Source organism: Lepisma saccharinum, chromosome 7, assembly GCF_977018435.1.
Source record: "Lepisma saccharinum chromosome 7, izLepSacc3.1, whole genome shotgun sequence".
NCBI lineage: Eukaryota > Metazoa > Arthropoda > Insecta > Zygentoma > Lepismatidae > Lepisma > Lepisma saccharinum.
This window is the reverse complement of record NC_139235.1, coordinates 7,553,700-7,577,828: the sequence shown is the minus strand read 5'-3', so window position 1 is coordinate 7,577,828 and position 24,129 is coordinate 7,553,700. Positions and strand designations below refer to the sequence as shown.

The window sequence follows — 24,129 nt, the reverse complement described above, 5'->3', positions numbered from 1 at the left end:
GGTTGGGATGCCTCTATTATCGCGAGGAACTTTTATGACAGGAAATGGTAGAAAGTTGTGTTCACAGATGAAGCTAACGTGCCGCCTTTCGTTGTCAGCGATTTTCCACAATCTTTCAAGTCGAATGCTAACAATAACAAATCAATTTGCCTTCTGCTGGTGTTCGGTGTACAGCTATCGATAGGGGTGGGCACGCGTCCTGCACCATAATGAAAAAATGCATTACGTATGTGAAATATATTTGGTGAATTAGACAGCATGTCTTCCTCAATAATTCAAGATAGCAACGCTTATGCTAGGGTGCCACCCATCCTCCCCATCGGCTAGAAATACACACACACACACCCACAAACACATATATGTATAACATAATTTGCCCACGCTACGAAGTTAGTGTTTCTACCTAGTATAGGGTTACCAGATCGCTGTAAGGGAATTGTAGGACATGCTGTCCCAAAATGTAGGACATTAAGTCAAAATGTAGGACACAACACATTCTTAATAAATAATACATATTTCTATAGAACACGTTAGAAAATAGTTGAAAAATTACACTTTTCAGTTTTAAAAAATGCATTCTTAATGAATTTTTAAATGCAAAATTTCAAAACTTGCAATCACACTAATCAATGCACCTCTTACTACATGATTTAAGTGGTACTTCTCAGAGGAGACAATTTTTATCAAAAGTTCAGGTTTAGTCAAACTATATTTATGTTAGAGTGGACAGTCAATTTGAAATTATGGACCAGTACCAAACGAACATTTTACAGACTTGATGAAAAAATAATTTCTCTCGTGAGTCTGTTGTGCTGATGGTAATGAAAGTACTCTCTCAACATTTGAATTATGACCTGTAATGGCAAACAAATATTCAGCAATTACCATAATTTAAAATGGTTTGCAAAGTTTCATCTTGGGTAGTTTTTAGTTCAATAACAGGGTGTCTACCAAAATAACACATCCAGAATTCTTGAATTTTTCTGGACTCTTCTGCCCTTTTTTCCGTTTTTCTTAACGTTTATTTATTCGACCCCTACTTAGGTGAAGTTGGAAATTAGTAATTAAGAATATAAATATTTATTTAATGAAAACCCCTACCAAAGGACCAGTTAAGATAAAAACTGAAGCTGAATTTAAGAAGAGAATTAGATCTCCTTTCTCATATTAATGCATCCTGAACTGTGTTTGGCAGACAAGCGAGGCTTTGGCGTCTGGACTCACAGCCAGTATAATCTTATGTGTTGCTTGTGTCGGTTGTCCCTATATGTTTGTTTCCCTTCATCCATCTTACCTTACCACCATTCATCTTCATCTTCGCGATTAGCCAAAAGGACAGTAAAACGTGAAGTAAAATAAAACTAAATCAACCAATCAGTCATTATGATAGAAAAAATTCTTGACCACAAGAATAATTTATTGCCTTTTTATACTTCTTGACCTACTTGTTGATTTCTTTACTTTTTCTTGACTACCATGACTTTCTTGACTGGCAGACACTCTGAATATCTTTGTTCTCTATACCTCTGCTTTACAATAAAATTATATTGAATATTGAATAAGAATGGGCAACACCTTGTTTCATCAGTATAAACCCCAAGGCAAGAAATTCTGTTCAGGCATTGAACAGTGACGTTATCAGAATGTAGTCCCAAACTTTGTTCATTAAGTGCTTCTGTTTTCCCCGTTTGTTTAATAGCAGGACAAACTTTTTTTCTTTTTGTTCAATGACCGAATCAAAATAAATTTCACCATTGAGTTTGGAAGCGCAGTCCATAGACTTGTAACTTGCATGATTTTCTTCTGTTACCTATTTTCATAATTAATATTATGTAACTCTCAAAATGTAGGACATTTATGATATTTTTCAAATTCCTCCCAGACGCCAGACATAATGCTAAAATGTAGGACATGTCCGGGAAAATCCGGACGTCTGGTAACCCTAACCTAGTAAGGCAAGGGCGTTTTTCACTGTGTCTGTGTCACTTCATCCATTTCATCAGTTTTTCATTCATCCATATTGTCGTACTTACCCGTAGAGGCACAAAAGCGACGTAAAATAACTAAAATAGAAATAGAGTTTATGGTGGGATAAAATACAGCCATCTAAAAATAGTAATGTAGTAAAAGTAATAAAATAATTTCCTAGCACAATTGAGTAGCGTTTGACATAATTTCACAGTTCAAACAGCACTTTTCACAGCTGAGTGGAGTTCCACTCCACATCTCCCCTCCATGTTCAAGTAAAGATGAGCAGGAAACGTGTTTTTGAGCTGGCCGTTGGAGGTTCCATAGCAATAGTTTATTAAGGAATTCTCCCGAGAAATCAATAGGCCTGGCAACGCTGACGTGAGCCGGCTGAATGTTCCTTCCCCCCTGCCCTTTCCCGCACCCACCGGCGCGATGTGCTTCTGCGCAGGTTTTTTTGCTTGTGGTTCCACTATAGTTACATCTCCCCCTCTTTCACTCACACATTCTCTCACAGATTCTCTCTTAAGGGGTCAACAACACAAAATGATACATGACATGTACAGATTTTTATGACGACAAGCCCTAATTATTGTATTCATATTTAAATTTGCCTTGAATTTTTGTCTAATCAGGTCATTTGTGATTTTGCTCCAGTGCTACTCAAATCCTAGCCAGCCCTTACTTAAGTTCACCTTTAATAAAAAAACTAGGTCGGTGCGGTGACAATACATTATTTGTCCAGCATAAACAAAGGCGTCTCAACGGCAATTACGCTCACGTGGGCGGACGTTTTCCTTTTACCTGACCTCACGTGGTTCCAAACATAACAATAACCTCCGTTGAGTGACGCAACATATACTCTCAAGCAGGCGGGACTTCAACACTTCGCCGCGACGAGCAATTCATATTACCAGGCAAATACTTTAACAAATAATCACATACGCGACCTGACGTAGCTAGCAGCGACACAGCGCTGACACATAAAAATGAACAAACCTCAAGTAGATTAAACAATTAAGCGGGCGGCACTTTACTCTAATAGTACGCACTTTAAACAAATACAAAGGAGCACAAACAACAACGAATTTAAGATCATTAAAAAAAATCACAAGAAATAAGTAAAATTGACCTGAGACGAATAAATTACAAATGATAAGCGCGACGGGAGTTTGGTATGGAGTTTCGAGTTGTGTGGGCGTTTTCAAAATGTTGACGAATTTCAAGGGCGTTCTCTAAATCAATCGGGCCGTCACGTGTTGACATTCACACAGATGAATACATTACCATCTCTCAGCTTCCACGGTGCCTCCTGGTGTCTTCATGGGCGATTGAAATCACATAGTATTCACGCGAAAGTTTTTCCTATTCTTCCTTGAACGTGGCGACGAAGATGCGAAGAGCGTTCGTACATCTGGTTCCTCGGCTGATCGGTGATGATGGGTCGTCGGCGTCGGTCGGGAACTTCAATGGGCTCGGCGTCTCTTCCTCTCGGGATCGGTGAACATCTCCGTGGTCTGGCGCAGTTAGGACGTCGCATCTGGGCGGTGGGCGGTCGTTCTCGTCGGCGTCTTCTCCATCACCGTCGGACAATCTCAAGCGTCGGAATGTCAACAGGGCAGCGTTCGGCATCTCTCTCTCTCTCGTGGCAGCTGGTAGGCATCAGGCGGCGTAGCTCGTCGTTTCTTGGCACGTTGTAGGCATGGGTCGTGGTGTCTCGTCTGGCATCGGGCGAATCTCTCTTCTTCTCTTAGCCCGCCATAATTTTCGAAGTTCCTCGTTTCACAAAAACAATAAACGGCGTAAGATTATCACAGAAACACAGTCTCGCTTCGACTTCTTCCAGCGATTGAGGTAAGCGCACTCGTAACGACTTACTGCCTATCACACACTGATGTTCGCAAAACAAAGCAAAATCCACCGTATACGGAGAGGAAGCGCGGAGGTGCCCTCGCTATGAGAATCGCGGTAAAACTGTGTTAAGTCCAAGGTCACGGAGATGAAGCACGGAGGTGCTCTCGCTATGAGAATCGCGGCAAAACTGTGCGTCGAAAAAGCATGTCCTTCGTTTTATCCCGATTTCGAAAAAGGACGCTCGGCGCTCGTTGAAGGGACGCTTCCGGAGAGGTCATTCCACTTCGCTCTATTGTCTCCTAGGCTGAACAGGATCGTGTTAGAGGTTTGGTTCCTACGGATTAAGTTTCCGTCTCGCCGGCGCCCAGAGCTCAACTGCAATCTGCGCCCACAAACTGATCGATTACAACCAATTCGATCTGGAATCCGTAATTCTTGCTTGATTGCGACGAAACTCCACACATCCGTCCTTGCACACATGTTGCTGCGCTGGTAAAAATTCCACACAAATCTGGCCGCCGGAACCTGAGATATTTAAATGGTTGTCATTACGGTCGAATTTCCTAAGCTTTAGACGCATAACGTGACCTTTCAGGTGCTCGCCCGTCAGTCTCGGGACTTCCTTTCATTCTCCCGTCGGCTTGGCAAATCAAATATATATTCTTACAAATTAAGACACTCAACACCTTAATTCAACACATTTTTTACGGCTAATTGTTAGAGTAATAATAATAATAATGACGACGGTAAATCTGACTGTCACAGATGTGTGTGTGTGTGTGTGTGTGTGTAAAATACAGCACCATAACGAATAAATAAATTGTCTCTGAAATGTGCTGTGCTTCTTTTCCTTCAAACAATTGTGTTTAGCAGCAAGAGTCTGAAGTACTTAATGGTTATAACTTCTCTCTCTGGTAATTTACAATGCATTACAGAAAAGAACAAATTTACAAGCAAAGCGAGCAAGAAATTTTTTAGGTCCAAATTCTTGCAAACTGAAAACAATATTGATTTAATATGGCACAAAAAAATTTATGGGACGCCATGGCATTCTCTTTTACAATTTTCTTCATTTAGATTGTTCGGCACCCAGGGTCAAAACTCCTGCCGATCTCTAGCTACAACTCTGAACTTGACAAGACTAAGAAAAGCAGTTACTGTGAGCGAAGCGAGCAAGAAAATTTTACAAAATGTATTTTCATTTGTATAAAATTTGATATCGAAGGGGGGCAATTTTCCTTTGTACCATCCTGCAGGTGCTCTTGGGCGTCTGGAAGAAATAATACAATAAAGACGTGAAAATTAATTCCATGTTGAGTGTCCTTTTGTCCTGCTACTCTTAGATTCTACTAGAGTTGCTTTTCTTAACTCAATGTTTGCCCCCTAGAATTGATTTCCGTCCAATGTTGGGCATTGTCCCTCCTGTGGTTACGCCACTGCACCTCCTTTCCCCGTAGTTCTTTTGAACTTTAATCGGCTTGAAAATACTTTATTTTCTTTAAGAGCAAAATATCTCCATTAAATTTCTAGGTGAAAATATATTAATGTAGGGATATGGATGTCTGGAAAAGGGAGCCAGGATGGGCACACCTTCACCTTAGAAATCGAATGTCAGGCTAGAAGTATATATTTCACACGTATAATTTGATTTCAGTTATAGTAATTTACATTAATGTGATAATTTCAAATTCAAGTATTGTCTTTTTTGTGGGGACAACACTATTATCCCCTTCCTTCTTTTTTTCTTTCTTTCTTTTTTTTGGGGGGAAATATACCCCATGGAAAAATATCTTGCTTGACCCTCCGTTGAAAAAATCTGCGGACGTCCATGATTAACGGGGGCAACTGGCAACTGCACCCCCCCCCCCCCCCCCGTGCACAGGCCTATGCTTACATGCACGCCATGCCCCTGCTGGACACAATTTAATAATACTACGAGAATGTACTACATAGTTTAAATAATGCAAATGCAGTACTGCATGTAAATCAAAGTTTCTTACCTACAACTAACCCACCAGGTCCACCGACAAGTCCTCCAACTGTAGTTGTGCACCCTGCAACTAGGCCTCCCTTCACGGCCTCACTGACCGTAACTCTCAAGTTCTTTTCTTCGGCCAAAATATTAACCACAGACAAAACTTCTCTTGTGTCTAGAGGCATGTTTATCTACCTGCAACATGAGAGAGCAAGATAAATGTTACTCTAATTTGATAGGCTACATACAAAGAAATTCCATGCAATGCATTACATGTAGAAATTTCAGTGAAAAATGCAGGCTTGACCAAGACTTGAACCTGGGTCTTAAGCCCTGGTTTCGCCTGATTTTCCACTGTAGCTGTTTTACTTGTGTGGAATTTTGTCTGTCAGTGCTACAGCAACGGAATCTCTTGCCTCTGGAACACTGGTGAGGCCAGAACTGGCTTGGTAGCTCAGTTAATGTTGACCTCCATGGCAAAGTGGTTAGCACAGCAACAGCACATTCCAACACCAGAGGTCCCAGGTTTGAATCCCATGTATGGATGTTCGTGTTTGTCCTCAATGTGAAAATGCAAAATTGAGTAAAAACTCATACATATGAAAAATAGAGAAAAAGAACGAAGTCTAGGGGTTATCCTTTATCAGAAGAAAAAAAGAGCTGGTACAGCAATAGCACGATATGCCAGAGACCCAGGTTCAAATCCTGGTCAAACCTGCACACAGTACATCTTTTTGGTGTGGCAAATGGAATATATTTATTTATTTATTTATTTATTTGCCTTCTACAGAGAAAGGATATCTCCAATTACAGAGGCATTAATATAACATAAATAATGTGAATATGAATATAAATGAGATTAAATAACATGCATACATATTACATAGTTATTAACTATAACATAAGTACACTTATATAACGTAGAGTAATAACATGCTCGCACACACACACACACACACACATATATATATACATATACATACACATCTACATATACATACACACATACATACATATACACAACACACATAAATTATTCATATATCCACAACCAATATTATCACCTTTCTCATGAGGTGTACAGAATAAATATGACCATAATAGGATAGAAACAACAATGATATAAATACATACACATATTAATGGGCACATATCCTTAAGCTTATCTACATACATATATTTACATTATATATATACACACACACACATCTATGTGGATATAGGGATACATATAGAACATATTCTACAATAATTAATAAATACAATAAATAATCAACCATTTGTGAGAGTATCTCTGTTAAGTGTGGCTTTTATAGCATTTTTATATTCCAAAATGTTAAGATTAAAGTCAATATTTGGATTTGTGGATGTTATTCTATTATACATACTACTCATTCTAATTAATGGTGATTGTTTGTACTTTTCAGTTTTAGGGATATTATATAGTAATAAATTTCTTTTTCTTAAATTACATGTGCTAGCATTGAAACATATTCGGTGAAGAAACTCTCTATTATCCAACAATCCAGTTATAATTTTATAAAGAAATATCTGTTGTCCTAATTCTCTTCTATCGCTGAGTGTCATAAATGAGAACTCCTTCAGTAAAAGGACATATGAAACTCTGTTTGCGTATGCAGAAATGTTGTACCTCTTGTAATATAGGTATCTCAAAAACTTTTTTTGCACTTGTTCTATTTGTTTTATGTGGGTTTTGTAAAGTGGCGACCAAACAATAGATGCATATTCTAGTTTGCTTCTAACTAAGACACTATACAGAAGCTTAATAGAAGTAGTACTGCTAAAATTGAGACAATTTCTTATTAGTAAACCCAAAGATCTATACGCATTATTTATTATATGAGATATATGTTCATGAAACTCTAGTTTACGATCAATTATTACTCCCAGATCTTTAATACTTTTCACTTGTTTCAGTTTTTCCTGATTAATGAAGTACTCATAATGTGTGGTATGTTCTGTATTTGATATTATCATAAAACAGCATTTCTTGATATTGAGTCCAAGATTACTTTTAACACTCCACTCAAATAAGCTGTTTAAATCTGTTTGTAGTTTCATAACATCCTGGGGCCCGTTAATTTGTTTATATAACTTTACATCATCAGCATACATTAAACAATATGAATGTTTAACATGTAACGGTAAATCATTTATGAAAAGAATGAAAAACAATGGTCCTAAGTTGGATCCTTGAGGTACCCCTGACTGTGCAGTACACATATATGACTTAGCATTTTTATATGTTACATACTGTTTCCTATGATTCAAATACGACTCAATAAGAGATAAAAAATTATGTGTCAACCCAAAGCTTGAAAGTTTTTTTAACAAGACATCATGATTAATTTTATCAAATGCTTTGGAGAAATCAGTGTAAATTACATGCATACTTGAACGATCATGCAGTATGTTGTGTGCGTATTGGACAAAATTAATCCAAAAATAATCCATGTTGACTTTCACTTATAAAACTCTTTACATGATTAAATATTCGCATATATATAATATGTTCAAATACTTTTGCTGGTGCACATAAAATTGCAATGGGTCTATAATTTTCTATATTTCTAGAATCTCCTGTTTTTAAAATGGGGCAGACTTGCGTTAATTTCCATAGATTAGGGAAGTATTGATTTTTTATTATTAAATTGAATACTGAACACAAAGGTTTTTCTAATATTTCTGCACATGCTTTTAATACGTAAGGAGGGATTCCATCCGGCCCATCTGATTTTTTTGGTTTCAATTTTTTATGGCTTCAAAATATTCTTTAGATGTTATTGTCCTAATTGATAGTTCATAAGGGACTTCCATTTTAGAATATTCTGATGGATTATAAACACCAGTACTATCTACATACACTGATTTAAAATAGGACGCAAAGCCATTAACAATATGTTGACTCGTTTCAAGTAATTTATTTCCAAAGACCATTGTAGGATTATAATTGGTTCTCTTGCCCCTTTTACTTTGCACAAATTCCCAGAATTCTTTGGTATCTTTTTGTATATTTTGTTCTATTTCTTTGATGTAGATTTTGTATGCTTTATCTATCAATATTTTAATTATTTTTCTAAGCTTTTTATATTCTACCTCGCTATTTACACTATCTTTCTTTCGTTTTCTATGATATTCTTTTAGTTTTAATTTATTAATAATTTCTATGGTAAACCATCGTGGATATTTGCTGTGCATATTAGTTTTCTTATATGGAACAGTTTCATCAAATACCTTATTAATTACATTATAAAAGTAAGTTATGGCCTCTTCTACATTACTCATTTTGTATAAATATGCCCAGTCTATACCTCGTAATAATTCGTACATGCGCATAAAGTTTGCTTTACAAAAGTTCCTTTTGAGAGTGATATTATTTTTAATACTCTTGAACTTTATTTACATAGACACATTTATAATTAATGCAGGATGATGTATATCCTCCTTAACAAGAGGATATTCATCTCTAGATACTGTAATGTTACTATACACATTAGTAAGTATAAGATCTAAGGTTCTGTTATTGCCATTCTTAACATTGTTTATTGAATGTAAATCATAAAAACTTAAAAAGTTATGCAACAATTTATAACAGGGCCCACCTTCTTGTAGATTGTATGAACAGTCAGATATCAACGGTAAATTTTTGTAACTCTTCTTTGCATTCAAACAAATTGTAAAATGATTTATAGATATCAATTTTGGAAGCAGGAGAGATATAGATCCCGATTATATAATACAATTGGTTACATATAGAGACTCTAATACATAACATATCAAGATTACTTTTTAGTTCAACATCTGAAGGTATTTTATTTTTAACTGCAATAAGAACACCACCTCCTTTATGATTACCAGTTTTATCATGACGAAAGACCCTATAATTATCATGAAATAATTCACTGCTTAGGAACCCATCATGTAACCATGTTTCTGTTAAGACAATAATATCATATCTCCTTGCTATATTATTTACATAAAACTCATAAGTTTTTGTATTGAGACCCCTCACATTTTGATAGTAAACCATAATATCAGACGAAGCCATTTATTGCTTCAAGTTATCTATGTCATCAGTTATTACATATACATCCTTTTGTGAAGCCATTTCAAATTATACTAACTTATCAACATCTTCAATTGTTTTCAGAACAAAAATATCTCTATCACCTTCTCTTTTTCTTAATTTTATAGACCCTGAACCATCAACCCATAAGTATGCGTAGTTTTTCTCTCTTCTAACTTTCCTGGCATACAGTGTTGCCAACAGCACGAGAGAAAAACGGGCTAAATCGCACCCAAATTGGAGCTAAAATTCACATCAAAGGGGCTAGATTTACAAAGGTGCGGCTGGTCACTGAAAAAAAATCTGGTTCTTAATTCTTGGGTGTTTTGGTGCAAAATTTCTGAAACTCAAGAACCACAACTAATCAACTGTCAAGATGAGGGGCATACGCTCAACTAAATTAAATTTTCTTAACTTAAATAATTTATTTCCCCCTTAAATTGTGGTGCAGTAGATTACACAAAAGCATTACACATTTTCGGCATATTCCTCCTTCATATATATGCACACGTACACTCTCACACACACACGGCCGCTTAACAGGAACTAGTCTCTGGGTGAGCCTCACTGTTACGAACGATTCGTCGATTCCGCACCGCACTTCTGTGAACTTTCAAGGACCAGATGCAATGCAACTGAACAAAGATTCGCATTTTCTGGAATCGATGTTATCCGTAATTTGCCTCGGGCTACACAGCATACCAAAACTAGATACAAGGGGAAAAAGTGACAATGTGCACTTGCTACCGGCTCCCCAGGAGGGGTCGAAGGACGAGCTTGCAGGTGCAGAGGAGGATCAGTTAAGTGAATTCTTCTTTGCAGTTTACTGAAATACCAATAAACATTTCATTACTGAAAGGGCTAGATTTGTAGCAAGATTTCTCTCTGTAGGGCTAAAAAGCCCCATGGGGCTTTTGCTGAATTTTGGGGCTGAGTACGTACTCAAAAGGGCCAACTTGGCAACACTGCTGGCATAGCCATAAATTTTCTTCCTGAGGGGAGTGAGACTTTGATTAATATATACAACTTCGTTATTTGTGTAGCCCAGATGTGTACAGTTTAGATTTCTCTTAACTTTACGTCTTTCAATTATCTTATCTCTAACTACACGTCTAACAAACTTAACAATAATGCCTGCCGATTTCTGTTGCGGAAGTTTTTTCATTCTGTGACATATGTCAATCATTTCATTTTCTACCTTTACATCTAGTACTTGTCCTACTTTTTTTACAATTTCGTAGGGATCTTCGTTCAAGTTTTCTGGTACACCATATATTTCAAGTGTATTTCTCCTACCATACTGTTCCAGATCGTCTACTTGAAGCTGTGTCTCCTTCAATTGCTTCTTTAATAACAGATTCTCACTTTCCAACACTTCTATCCGCCCTAAGCATGCACCTATACTCTCGGACTGTTTTTTTATTAGTTCAGCATTTTCATCTAATTTCTCGTGAGCAAGGTTTAGTAATTTTCCTAGTTCACGTTCCGTTTCTTCTTGCTGCTGCTTCAAGTTTTTAACTTCATTTGCAAGAGCTTGTAACAGTTCATAGACGTCCGTTAGGGATGGATTCACTACCTTAGCTGGTTCCTCCGCACTTTCAAGAAGTAGACTACTGCGCCGTTCTTTCATGCATTTTGTACATCGCCATTTCCTGTGTTCAGATTTTAAATATTCCACATCACTTTCCTTTAACTGCACACATTTCATATGATACCAATTGCAGCAACCACTGCACCGTATTTTGGATGAGATATCCTGTCTTGATACAGGTTTAAAACATTCTGAGCAAGTACTCATATTTGGAGAAATCCGACACAAAGCTCCAACCGTGCTGTATAAAAAATAGGTGCACTAATCGACTTGTATGCTGTTTGTTTACATTTGCAAGGACCAGAACTTAGTTAATAAAGTACATAAAGAACGTATTTTCTTCCCATATTTTTATCTAGTTACAAAGTTAAGTACTTACTGCATTGTTTCACACTATTATTTCATTTCAATAACGTGCACACACTGTAATATTTCACTAAATTTACGGAGCGATAACGGCCGTGATCCTACTCCATTTCTTCTTCTTCTTCTTGTATGTTTCTACACTGAAAGAAACCAGGCAATGTTGATGTCAACAGTGTTCCGAAGGCAACAGATCCCATTGCGTTAAATGGCAGAGGCAATTCCACACAGGTGAAACAGTGAAAGCAGAAATTCAGGCGAAGTCAAGTGGTTGACTTAATAATCAGTTGGGATTGAGTTGGGGTTTTTTAAGTCCACTTTATGCACAGTAAGACTAATCGGGACTGGACCTACAGTTTAAAGTGGGATCTGAACCACTATGTGCCTCCACCGGGTATCGAACTCGGGACCCCTTGATTATAAGGCAACGACGCTACCACTGCACCATCGGGAAGGCGATAATCAGTTGGTAGAGGAATGGTATGGTATGCCAGACCTCAGTTCGAGACCTGGTCGGGTCTACATTTTTAGCTAAAATTTCCACATAGTAAATCTCGTTGGTGCCCCAAGTCTTAAAGAAATGCATTACAATTCGTTATTTCTAACCTTCAAGTAATGAAATTGATATTTCAGATGTGCAGAAACATTCTTGTGTCTACTACCAAACATCAACTTTAAATAAAAACAATAATTAAGAGCAACATGTAATATAAAATACACACATTATTTTTAACTATAGGCCTAGATATTAACTTTAGCAATAAACAAATGCTGAAAAAACTGCAATGCAAACATGTAGATAGAACACTTCAACATGAAGAAATACATAAAACACATACAACAAGCTACCAATCAACATAACTAGAATCACTTAAACAATTTAAGAAAGAGATAAAGAAATAACCACATCTTCATTGGTACTATTTAATTTTTGGAAAACCTAAACATGTAAAGTTATGTAATTTTATATGTGTATTACTTGAAATGTATATACTGAAGAATAGGACATCATATTATTTAAAAGGTCCTTTATTAGTACAAGCACATCAATCAGTACATGATTACACATAGTGTCACTTCTGTTGCTATAATAACCAAGGTGTTTATATTTTCTCGTAAAACATAAATATGAAATTTTAAGTGCTAATTTTAATGTATATACCTAAATAAGGATATAACAAAGTTCCAATCTCTCCCAGTACAGGAATGTAAAAAATATATGATTGTACATTTTGTCAGTTCTGTGTTCCTATGTTAATAGCCAAGGTAATTGTATTATTTTCTTATCATAATTAATGACTGTATTATTTTCTTATTGTAATCAAATTGACATGTTCCATACCATTTCTGGCCACTTTAACTTTGTCAAAGGAATGCAAATAAATAAAATCAAATAAATTTCAAGAATATGCCAACTTAACTGTGACCCTTGGAATAACGTAATGAGATCCAGTGATCGGAAGTAGCGCGCTACATTTGGAAAATCGTAGCTGTAGCTGTGCCGAAGCTACAACATTCAGCTACATTTCTTCTCAATATTTTGAGGTAAATTTTGAATGTGTCAACAGCATCATAAAGAATTTGACAAAAACGCTTACTTTTGTAGGAGGTTCCTAAAGAAAAAGTCTATTATGTACATGGAAATACGGATAATCTAGATTATAAAAATCTTGATCATAGATTATGGATATCGGTGTAATTTATTTCATTAGTATCTGAATAATTCTAATATCAAGAATACTAACTGATATATATGATTATATTCCGGCTAACAGCTACGTTTCTTGAGCTGCATCACTATTTTGAGGAAAATTGTGCCTCGTTTGTGGCACCACTGGAGAAAAAAATGCCTGATTTGCGCCACCCCGGGACGAATCCTGTGGATATCCCTAGTGTAAAAGGCAGCAAAATGTCGTTAATTACTGTGTAAAACACAACTTACAGTGCAAAAACGAGCGATCCATTTTCCACTAGAATGACAGCAATAGTGCCAGCAATCAATGGTTCAGTAAGTTAACAGAATTGACATTTGTCAGGATATAGGATCTCACCAGCAAGAAATTATTGTTACAAGAATGATAGACATACACTTTCCGGAATTACAATTATTTTTGTCATAATATTTGTTCAGAAATTTGCAAATTACAATGTGTTTAGAATACTCCGATTTACACATCAGTTTCCTCAGTATATTTCTGTTTCGCTTTTCTGTTACTTTCGCTAATCATGACAATGAAGATGAATGTTTTAATTAGTAATTCTCTTATCTAGATTCGCTTTCTGCCACTTTTGGCTAATTGTGAGAATGAGGAAGAATGATGAATGACGATGAGCAGTGTATAGTTGTAATCATTAATTTTGTGTCGTCCTAATTGCAATACTCATATTATCATGATTTCCGAATGACGGGAATCATGATAATAAATTACAGGATCTATTTTCCAGTAAGCACAAAAAGGGTGGTATTTGTAGGGGGATGGGGGAATTTCCCCTCAGGATACTTGTCCCCCCCTGCGTGATAAATTTTATCCCTGGGCTGGTGGGAAACAACAAATTATTGGCAATTTAGTTACTTTTTCCCACTTAGCCATTCAATTGCAACATTTTTCTGTCAGATAATTGGAAGCTCAATTGGCAAACACAGATGTGGCCTCAAGCGCTGCGCTATTCCTGAAACGTTCAAGTAAGTGGCCAGGATTGAAGATCATCTCGCCCCTTTCCTTTCTTTTCCTTGTGAAGGGAATTTGCCCAGAAAATGCCATCCCATGTAAAAGTTAAAAATGAGTTGCCATGTGACTCGAATGTGTCACCACAGAATGTATGTATTTACATAAGTGGAACAATAGTACGCGAAGATAGCCTACATGGAATTTTTGACGCAAGCACGATAGCCCATTACGAATCATTTTGTTAAGAACAGTGTGCTTTTTTTTAAGAACAACGAGCTACATTTCTTTGTGAAACTAGAATTTTAGTAAAAAAAAGTGAACATTACGAGTTCCAGACACCGCAATCAATATTGAGAATCTGCCTTCAAAAAAAACGAAATATGATAATGCTGGTGGCAGTACACTGAATTGAGCAAAGGATCCGTTCCGAAAAATTGCAAGAAGGCAGTAGTAGTGAAGCAGTGAGTTTCCTTGTGATTATTAGTTGCCTAAGTCGTGAAAACTTTAACAAATGGAAGATTACATGGGCATGGCTTGATGTATCTATAGTGATGAAGTTACACATACATAATCTTTCAACATCACCGAATTAAAATGCATGGGGCAAGTTGGAACGTGGTATTTTTTGTTGGAAATATTTTTCGGTCTCAGCATGTGGTCCAGTCCCGATTAACTGTGTAATAATCGTAAAGGACTTGATCCTTTTTTTCTGTCACAAGATTCAAATTTAAATCTGCAATTTTTCAGCAATTACTAAAAATATGTTTTGGTAAAAAATGAAGTGTGGTCTAACCTCATTTCCCATTTAAAATTGTTGGGGTACCCCCATGCAACACCTCTAGCAGGCAGAAAGGAGCACACATATGTACGTGTGGGGGTTGGGTGGGGAGAGAGAGAGAGGGTAGAGGTAGGAAGGGAGAAAGGGATGTGTTGGTTGGAATAAAATCATTATCTTATGCTTTCTCTTGACAGTAGAATTTCCCCCACCCCCCACTGAAAATTTCTTAAATACCACACTGAATACAACTATCATACTAGGCTCTTCTTTGGAATATCCATGTGGTTGGTTTAAGTTTCTTTATGCAAAAGTAGCAAAGTAGCGAACAGGAGTAGCGTAGCGAGCTACTTTTTGGAAAATGTAGCTGTAGCTAAGCTACATTTTGTAAGAGCAGCTGTAGCTGTAGCGAAGCTACTTTTATAATGTAGCATTCTGATCACTGATGAGATCATTTGAAATCATTCTGCAGTATGATCCATCCACCTTAACTTACATGGAATTCCTCAGTATTTACTATGAAGAAAGATCAACTGAAGTAACATGCAAGGAAGAGAAAAAATGAAAAACTGACTTCCTCATTAGCAGTAATGAAAGAACAGAGCATGAGAGAAACATGAATATCCACACATCCCCAACACCCTGCAAAATTTGAACACACCCTAAAAATGTTCACAAAGGCCTACAATTCATGGTAAATTTAGCTCTAAATTTATGATTAGCCCTCCACCCCTCCTAAGATGCAATATTCTTTACTATATATATGAGGGCCTGGGTACACTGGAGTGCTCTGAATACCACTGTAAACTGTAGGTAAGTTTTCTAAACCTTATCGGAAGATGAATTGGATTTCTAAAATATAATTTTCATAAATATTTTCCTATACAGGCACCAGTATATATGCAATGGTACAGTTGGATGCATATATATATATATATATATATTGCCAGATGAATTGTGCATAGATATTTTTCAATTTCTTACTTTCATATCCTGTTTGTTTTGAGGTATTAGATTGTTGTGATGCGGAATAGAGATTGTCATCTGCTTCAATATATTCTATATCATTTTTTGAACCAATGATTATGTGAAACAAAGAGAATGAACTTGGCGATTAGCATTGTGTGAATCAAAGAGAATGAACTTGTCGAGCAATTTACCTGGTAATATTTATGCATTCCACTTTATTCCAATGTTGTTGTCACATTCAAACTCCTTCCTAAAATAACTAGAACGATATCCACATTTAACACCAGCAAAATGCAACTAAATCTTGGCACAGTATTTTTCTCAAGCTTCACTATTACATGGCTTAAGTAATTATGTTTACCTCAAACTCAGATAATGTTTCAAATTCGCATTGGATTCTGTGTTAAGAACTATATTTCATGGTATGTATGGTGTTCGAAGTGAGGGGGATGGTATTTATTCATTTTTTGGCCTCCAACAGAGAAAATAATCTCCAATTACAGGAGAGCTTACACATGCGTACTTTTATTCAAATAATAAACATATACCTAACAACGAGTACATACATAAAGTCATACACACACGTGTATTTACATACAAGAGATAATAAAGTAAAGTAAGTGTAACAACATACACAGTCACTATAGATACGAAGGTCACTATTTATATTTTGAGCCTTGGCAACACTGATTGAAGTTAGGCGCGATTTGACGTTTGCACGGAATCGTCTGGCATTATTGACCATAATGTACTTCAAATGTTTTGTCAATAGCTTCATTTGTGTTGTTTATGTTGCCTTGGAGATTGCGCGACAACAATAAAATGGAATTAACTCGTGAACATTTTCGTGCGATGATTTTTTACGATTTTCGACGTGGATTATCAAGACAAGAGTGCATCGATCAACTTACTCCACATTTGGCGATGAAGCCCCATCCTTTGCCACTGTGAAACGCTGGTATGACGAATTTAATCGTGGCCGCCATTCGCTCACCGACGACATTCGCGAAGGTCGTCCAAAATCAGTTGTTGTTCAAGAAAACATTGATGCTGTGCAAAACCTAATACTGCAAGATCGTCATGTGACATACTGTGAGATTGAGGCAACCATAGGCATTAGTTCCACCAGCATGTATAAAATATTACATCATCATTTATCTGTGAGAAAGGCATGTTCTCGTTGGATCCCACACAATTTGAAAAAACGAAAAAAGACGCTAGCGTCAATTGGTGCAAACAAATGCTCAATAAATACAATCGTGGTGCTTCAAAAGACGTATATGAGATTGCAACAGGTGACGAATCATGGATATATGCATATGAGCCGGAACGTAAACAGCAGTCGACTGTATGGGTGTTTCAAGATGAACCCAATCCAACAAAAGTTGTTCGCGCTCGAAGCACATCGAAACAAATGGTCGCCTGTTTTTTCGGGAAAACTGGTCATGTGGCAACTGTGCCTTTAGAGGAACGTAGAACGGTCAACTCTGAATGGTACACAACAATTTGTTTGCCAGAGGTCTTCGGTCAAATACGGAAGACAAACAAACGCAGTCGGATCATTCTTCATCAAGACAATGCCAGCTGTCACACATCTCGTCTAACAACCGACTTTATGAACAGTCAAAAAATCGAATTGATGGGTCATCCGCCGTACAGTCCTGATTTGGCCCCCAATGACTTCTTCTTGTTCCCGAATGTCAAGAATAAATTGCGTGGTCAACGATTTTCGTCGGCGGAAGACGCCGTTGATGCGTTCAAAAACCATATTATGGAGGTGTCTCAAGAAGATTGGAAAAACTGCTTTGACAAATGATTCGAACGAATGCAAAAGTGTATTGACCATAAAGGAGAATACTTTGAAAAACAATAAAGCAGTTTTCAATGCCAAATTCCTGTTTTTTCATTGTTAGGCTCAAAATATAAATAGTGACCCTCGTATGTAACAAGAGAAGAATAAACAAAATACGGAGTGAATTGACAATATACAGAAAGTCTCCAATTTTGTTAATTTTCAGTATACTAACTAATTTTGACCTCCTAATCACGAATCTGTTGTAAAAAAACCAGGGGTCACGTCTGGAAATTTGAAAAAAAGCCTATTGATTTTTTTTATATATAGGTGTATATGCATAGTTTTATGAACAAAATGTTATAACTATGCTTGCCTAACCTAACTGAACCTTCCGTGAATGGTTTGTGGGCCAATGATCACTTTTAGTAAGCAATTCCTAGTTTTGTAGCACGTAACCGCCGAACAATATTTCATCTATACGGAACACACCATATGGAGAATTATCTCGGTAAATAACGTTATTTTACAACATCTACACGTAAATGTACATTTTTAACATGCGACCCCAACATCGTAACTCCAGATACTTCATCAGGAGTGCATAAGAAGTGTGTATAAGAACTAGGAAGTGAATTACAGACTTTCTCTATATTGTCAATTCTTACCCAAAATACAAGGTAAAACACAATGTAAAATAATTGTAGAATAATGCAATATAATGTAGAATAGAATGGACTCTCATATAACTAGTAGCTATATTTCCAAAATTGATCTTAATGTTTTTACATACAAATTGGCAGTCTGAAATCCAAATTTTCATGCGTCGTCGAGATATTATTATACAATAGAACAAATTCTGAATAAAGGAGATGATTTGTATTTTTCTATTCTTGGAATACAACAAAGTAAAAGGTGTCGCACCCGAAGATTAGATTTTCTAGCATTAAATTGAATCTGATGAATAAAAATACTATTGTCTGGAATTCCATTTACTGTTTTCCCTCATTTCTGAGGCTAACATAACAAAACTCCTTTAATAAATACTTAAATGATAATTTTATCTCGTAAGGAGACACTTGATTCTTATTGTAGTATAAGTATCGTATAAATCCCTCACTTAGCATAATTTTCGCAAATCATCTTCCCAGTTGTCTGATTTGTCACCATGTTAAACTGCAGGGCCTGTCCAAGGTAACTTAATATACTATAAGGTAGCGCCATCCGAAAATTGCCGATCATGCACGAACGCGTGACGTCATGTGGGAGGATCGGTTATACTCGGTGCCCCTTCGGTTATGTTCGTTCGGGGCTTGGCAGAAGTAAACGGCCGCTATCATTTCTATGCGAGTTTCAGAGAGGGAAAGTGTTTCACTACTTTGAGGGGTAAATATTAATTATCATACTTCGGGATGGTATTGAGGTATTCCTTTAATGATTAGTAACATAATTAAAACACGCTACTTTTAAAAGAGGGGAAAATTGCACGTGCAAAAGTATTGTAAAAATTCATTTTTCTGAAACATGATCGATATATTACAAAGAAGGTTGTCCGTGTTCTAATTAGAATTTCAGATTTCATCATTTCATAAATCGTATTATGATTTTAATAAGAAACGTTGCATGCTAAAGAAGAATTGCATAGTGAAAGAATTACAAAGAAAGAATTGATTGACAGTTTTGGTTTATTTTTGCCTTTCTGTCTTTCTTTAAATATGAAAGGAAAACCCATAAGAGGATCTCTTTCTTTGTTTCCACAAGCCGGCCTCCTTGGCGTAGTGGTTAGCACATCGCACTTCAACGCCAGAGATTTGGGTTCGAATCCTGGCTTGGGCATGGATGTTTGTGAGTGTTCATTCATCATTTCATCACTCATCCCTATCTTCGCAAATTAGCCAAAAGTGGCACAAGAAGCGAAGTAAAATGAAGCAAATCAATCAATCAATATTTGTTTTCACATATACTATCACATTTACTAAATTCTCAATTTTCCCATTAAGGACAAATCAATATCTTGCCCGATTGGATTCGAATCCGGGATCCCTGGCGTCGAAGCACGATGTGCTAAGCACTACGCCAAGGAGATCGACAGAGGCCTCCGAAGTACTACGGGCTCACAGAACGTCACAGGAGTACTATCGGATTATAAATTATGGATATTAGAGTTTGGATAATAAATAAATAAATTATATAATATATAATCTATAAATAAAAAAAACACCCGTTCTTTATTTATAGAATCTCAAAGAGAGCGATAGTTTGCCAAACTAAAAAATAATCCTATCTTGTTCTCACGATAATAAAAATAGAAGGCATAATAAAAAATAAATAGGTAACTATAGATTGACACAGAATTGAATAAGCTGAATTTTGATGTAACTCGTTTTTATGTGGTTCTACTGATTAACTTTTAATTGGAGTCCAAACTTGAATATCCGTAATTTCTAATCCGATAGTAGTCCGGTATAATCTATTTACAACATTTAACACAACGAAGTACAAATGCCTAATATTTAGTTTTCTGACTAAATAGTTCCTTCTTATTCATTCAGAACGTTGCAATCATTCCCAGGAACATTTCAAATTTTACATAACATCAGAAAGTATTAAAATTATACTGATATACTTAAAATCCAATCTTTACCATTCACCATAATGTAACTTTATTTTTGAAGTTATCAAATGAAAGAAGCAATATACAATCTAGATAAAATTTTACTCTGCATTTGATACTTACTCTAGATTCGAAAGAATTCCCAACCTTCTTCATATATTTATTTACTGTACAATAATTTACGTACGGATCAAAGTTCCACATGCAAAAATTTTTTGAAAAGTTTTATGTGGAGGAAGAATGGTGAAATAGTTTGTAAGATAGTAGTTTCAGACTTTGAAAACGCAATTCCAGTTTGTAATTTGCAGATATTTTTAAATTGTCTGGTTCAAATTTGGCTGCTAGTTATCGTTGTCATAGTTCTAAAAAGTATTTTTTCGTATTAAGAACTTTACATACAAACGCGTGCAGAAGATGAGTCAAAGTGTACAGTACTAATTTAACTAAGTTAACCTACTCGAAATACTTGATGAGTGCTAGGAACATCAAACTTAAATGTCTTATCCTACTAATTCAAGCCTATAGAAATAGATCTTTGATCACACGGTAAATGAAACGCTTTGAGAATATCGATGAAAATATCTTAGTTTAGTTAAACAATAAAGGAGAAAAGTTACATGAACTCACAATGATTGACCGTGCAAGTGTACGAATTATTATTCGTTAAAGGACTTTGTCCGCAGATTTTCATTTCCATTCCCATGTGTGTCTGAGTTGTATAACCGGAAAATATACTCCAAGGCTGATATGCGACACACATTTGTACATTAACGAAGTAACTTGCATTACACTAATCTTAGATCTTGCTCTTTTTGACAAAAATGTACTACAAAGAAATAATGTAACATCCATTGGTTTATATTGAGTACAAGGGTACAAAATTATTCACAATATATTTGTGAAATACCAAAATTGAACAAAGTTGCAAACATTTTAATGATGGGTGTATTCACTTATGCAATATTTACCATCGTGCATACAACGCTATGTAACTCGAATTGAAGATGTACTAAGTGAATTTCATTTCGAATAGCGTGAAAGTTAGTAAGCGATCTTCGAAATGCCCATTTCCGACAACGTTTTTCACAATAATGTGAACATACAAATCACAATTCACATCGGTCTGTGTTAAATGAAATTGTTAATAATTATAAATCCGACTTACATAAAATGTACTTAACAAATCAGTTAGGCTCACTACGTACTTCGCACTAGTTGAACACATTTTCAAGATATTGATGACTTCTCTTGTAGTAGTACTGTCGGTTAGGTTACGTTCTAGATTTTGAACTTTTTTATTTGGTTAAAGCGGTTGAAAGAGGTTGTTTGTAATGTTTAATTTATTTGCTTCATTATGCAGATGTGTATTTCTCCTTTGTAATAGATCGAATATGTTTTCCAACAACGAAACATTGCTTGCAGTTTGTGTATATACCAACGTCTATATATTTTTTACTTTTTTGGCAGCATAGTCTTTAGCCTGTTTAGGGCACGTTTCCTTATTGCGTGTCTTTTGTAGAGTACAGCTCTGCAAACCTTATCAGCACGTCCTACAAGCGAAGCATATTGTGAAGATAAGTGTTTAGGAGAACTACACTATTTCCTCGATTATTTGGTACTAAAGTAATTGGATGTAATTTTAGCGATGGCACGGCAGTTGGCTTCAGCACGTTCTTTGGTGGAAAATACAGAAATTCTGCTTTTAGATCTCGCACATAGTCTTCTTCACAATAATTGGCACTGCACACTGGCAATTTTTACATTTCGTCTACAAGCATGAATCCACTGTTTACTTACGCAATTATCGACTGGAAATCTATGATATTTTATGTCAGTTCCTTTAGTTTTCTGGTTATAGTTTTCATAGCTTGCTACAGCACAATTAGACATGATTGCAGTCTAGAAGTACAAAAATACAATAAAAATAAATCGAACGCTACAAAATCAACAACCTGCTTGTTCCGATTTTTGCGACGTGTTAGTAGCTAAATGTACCCCGCACCAAACTTACTGCACATAGCAACGAGCACCGTCAAACCCGATCCTCCCAGATGACGTAATGCATACGTACTTCACATAGCAACGAGCACCCCCTGGGGCCTGTCGACCAAACATACCCCCAGCTACTAACTTCCTGCACATCCCCCAGTCAACATTTTCCACTTTAGCTGCAGGCCACATACATACATGATGATAATAGGTTCATGTAATTTTGGTGCATTCTAGCATACACTGTGATGAGTGGGAGACAGTATGAAGTAATGAGAAAAACAAACTATGGGCATGCTATTTAAATATCGGAAAAAATATTTATTGGCGTATGTAATTTTGGTTTAGTTACTAAAGCCACTTTTAATTCACCATGAATCTAGGTTAGAATATAAGTTTTCTCAAGACTTTACTGGAACAGCTGCCAATCGAAATTCAAGAAAGCATTATCCTAATTCAAATATTATTCATGGTAAGGAAATAGATGGCTTGTGCATTTTCCGAATCTTATTCTTAAAAAGTAGGACAACTTTGAACATTCTTGTACCTACAAAAACAAAACGATTACAATTCGACTATTAACATTTATCTCAAAATATAAACTTCTTTTTACTCAAAGATCATTACAAAAGGGTGTACTAAAGGCAAAAATATTGAAATAATACTTTTAACTTGAAACTATAAACGCGAAACTCACCTAAGTATTTACAATATTGTGTAAATGACAAGTGTTCGAGATGAAAGCTCGCTTATTGGCACAGCTGTAAGCTACAATGCAATAGATTTAAAAATACTTCTTACTTGTGTATTTCCAAAACACCGCAATAGCCTTACCATCCATACAAAGGGAGAAGGGGGAAATTAAAATTTCAGTAACCACCAAACGTCTCTAATTCCCTTATTTTCGTATTTTCCACATTGATACTTACGTATTCTGCATTCCTAAGCGTTCTTCAAGTTCGCGTTTCGTTTTTTGCACGCAAATAATCTGAACTTTCGAAATATCGAGTATTTTTATTTTGTTCGCTTTCGCTTGCGTTACACGCAATATGGCGGAGAAATCTTGACTAGCGTAGTCCATGATCAGTGGTTATGCAGTGTTGCAGCCTTCTTCATAGAAAAATACCTACTTTCGTGTTACTGATTTTGTATTTTTTCCAGGATCGAAAACCCCACGAACCATGCACGGATAGACCCACGAACCATTCATAAATAGCCCCACGAACCATGCACGGCAAGGTTAGGTTAGGATCTGTTAGGTTAGGCAAACATAGTTAAATTTGTTTTTCACAAACCATTCACGGATAGCCCCACGAACCATTCATAAATAGCCCCACGAACCATTCATAAATAGCCCCACGAACCATTCACGGATAGCCCCACGACCCATTTATAAATAGCCCCACGAACCATTCATAAATAGCCCCACGAACCATTGACGGATAGCCCCACAAACCATTCATAAATAGCCCCACAAACCATT

At 36.3% G+C, this 24,129-nt stretch overlaps 1 protein-coding gene across 2 annotated transcripts in view; it reads right to left on the bottom strand.

The window, feature by feature from the left end:
• Nucleotides 1-24,129, bottom strand: part of LOC145989699 (protein C19orf12 homolog) — a 30,582-nt gene that overhangs the window by 4,969 nt on the left and 1,484 nt on the right. The window contains exons 1-2 of one of the 2 annotated variants that reach the window (XM_083124932.1): nt 11,855-11,953; nt 5,823-5,992 (exon numbers count right to left, since the gene is read on the bottom strand). In XM_083124932.1, the coding sequence (XP_082981058.1) occupies nt 5,823-5,982 (160 nt within the window). In that variant the 5' untranslated portion in view covers nt 5,983-5,992; nt 11,855-11,953. Of the gene's footprint in view, nt 1-5,822; nt 5,993-11,854; nt 11,954-24,129 lie in introns of those variants that run through there. The other variant, XM_083124933.1, reaches the window with a different exon arrangement.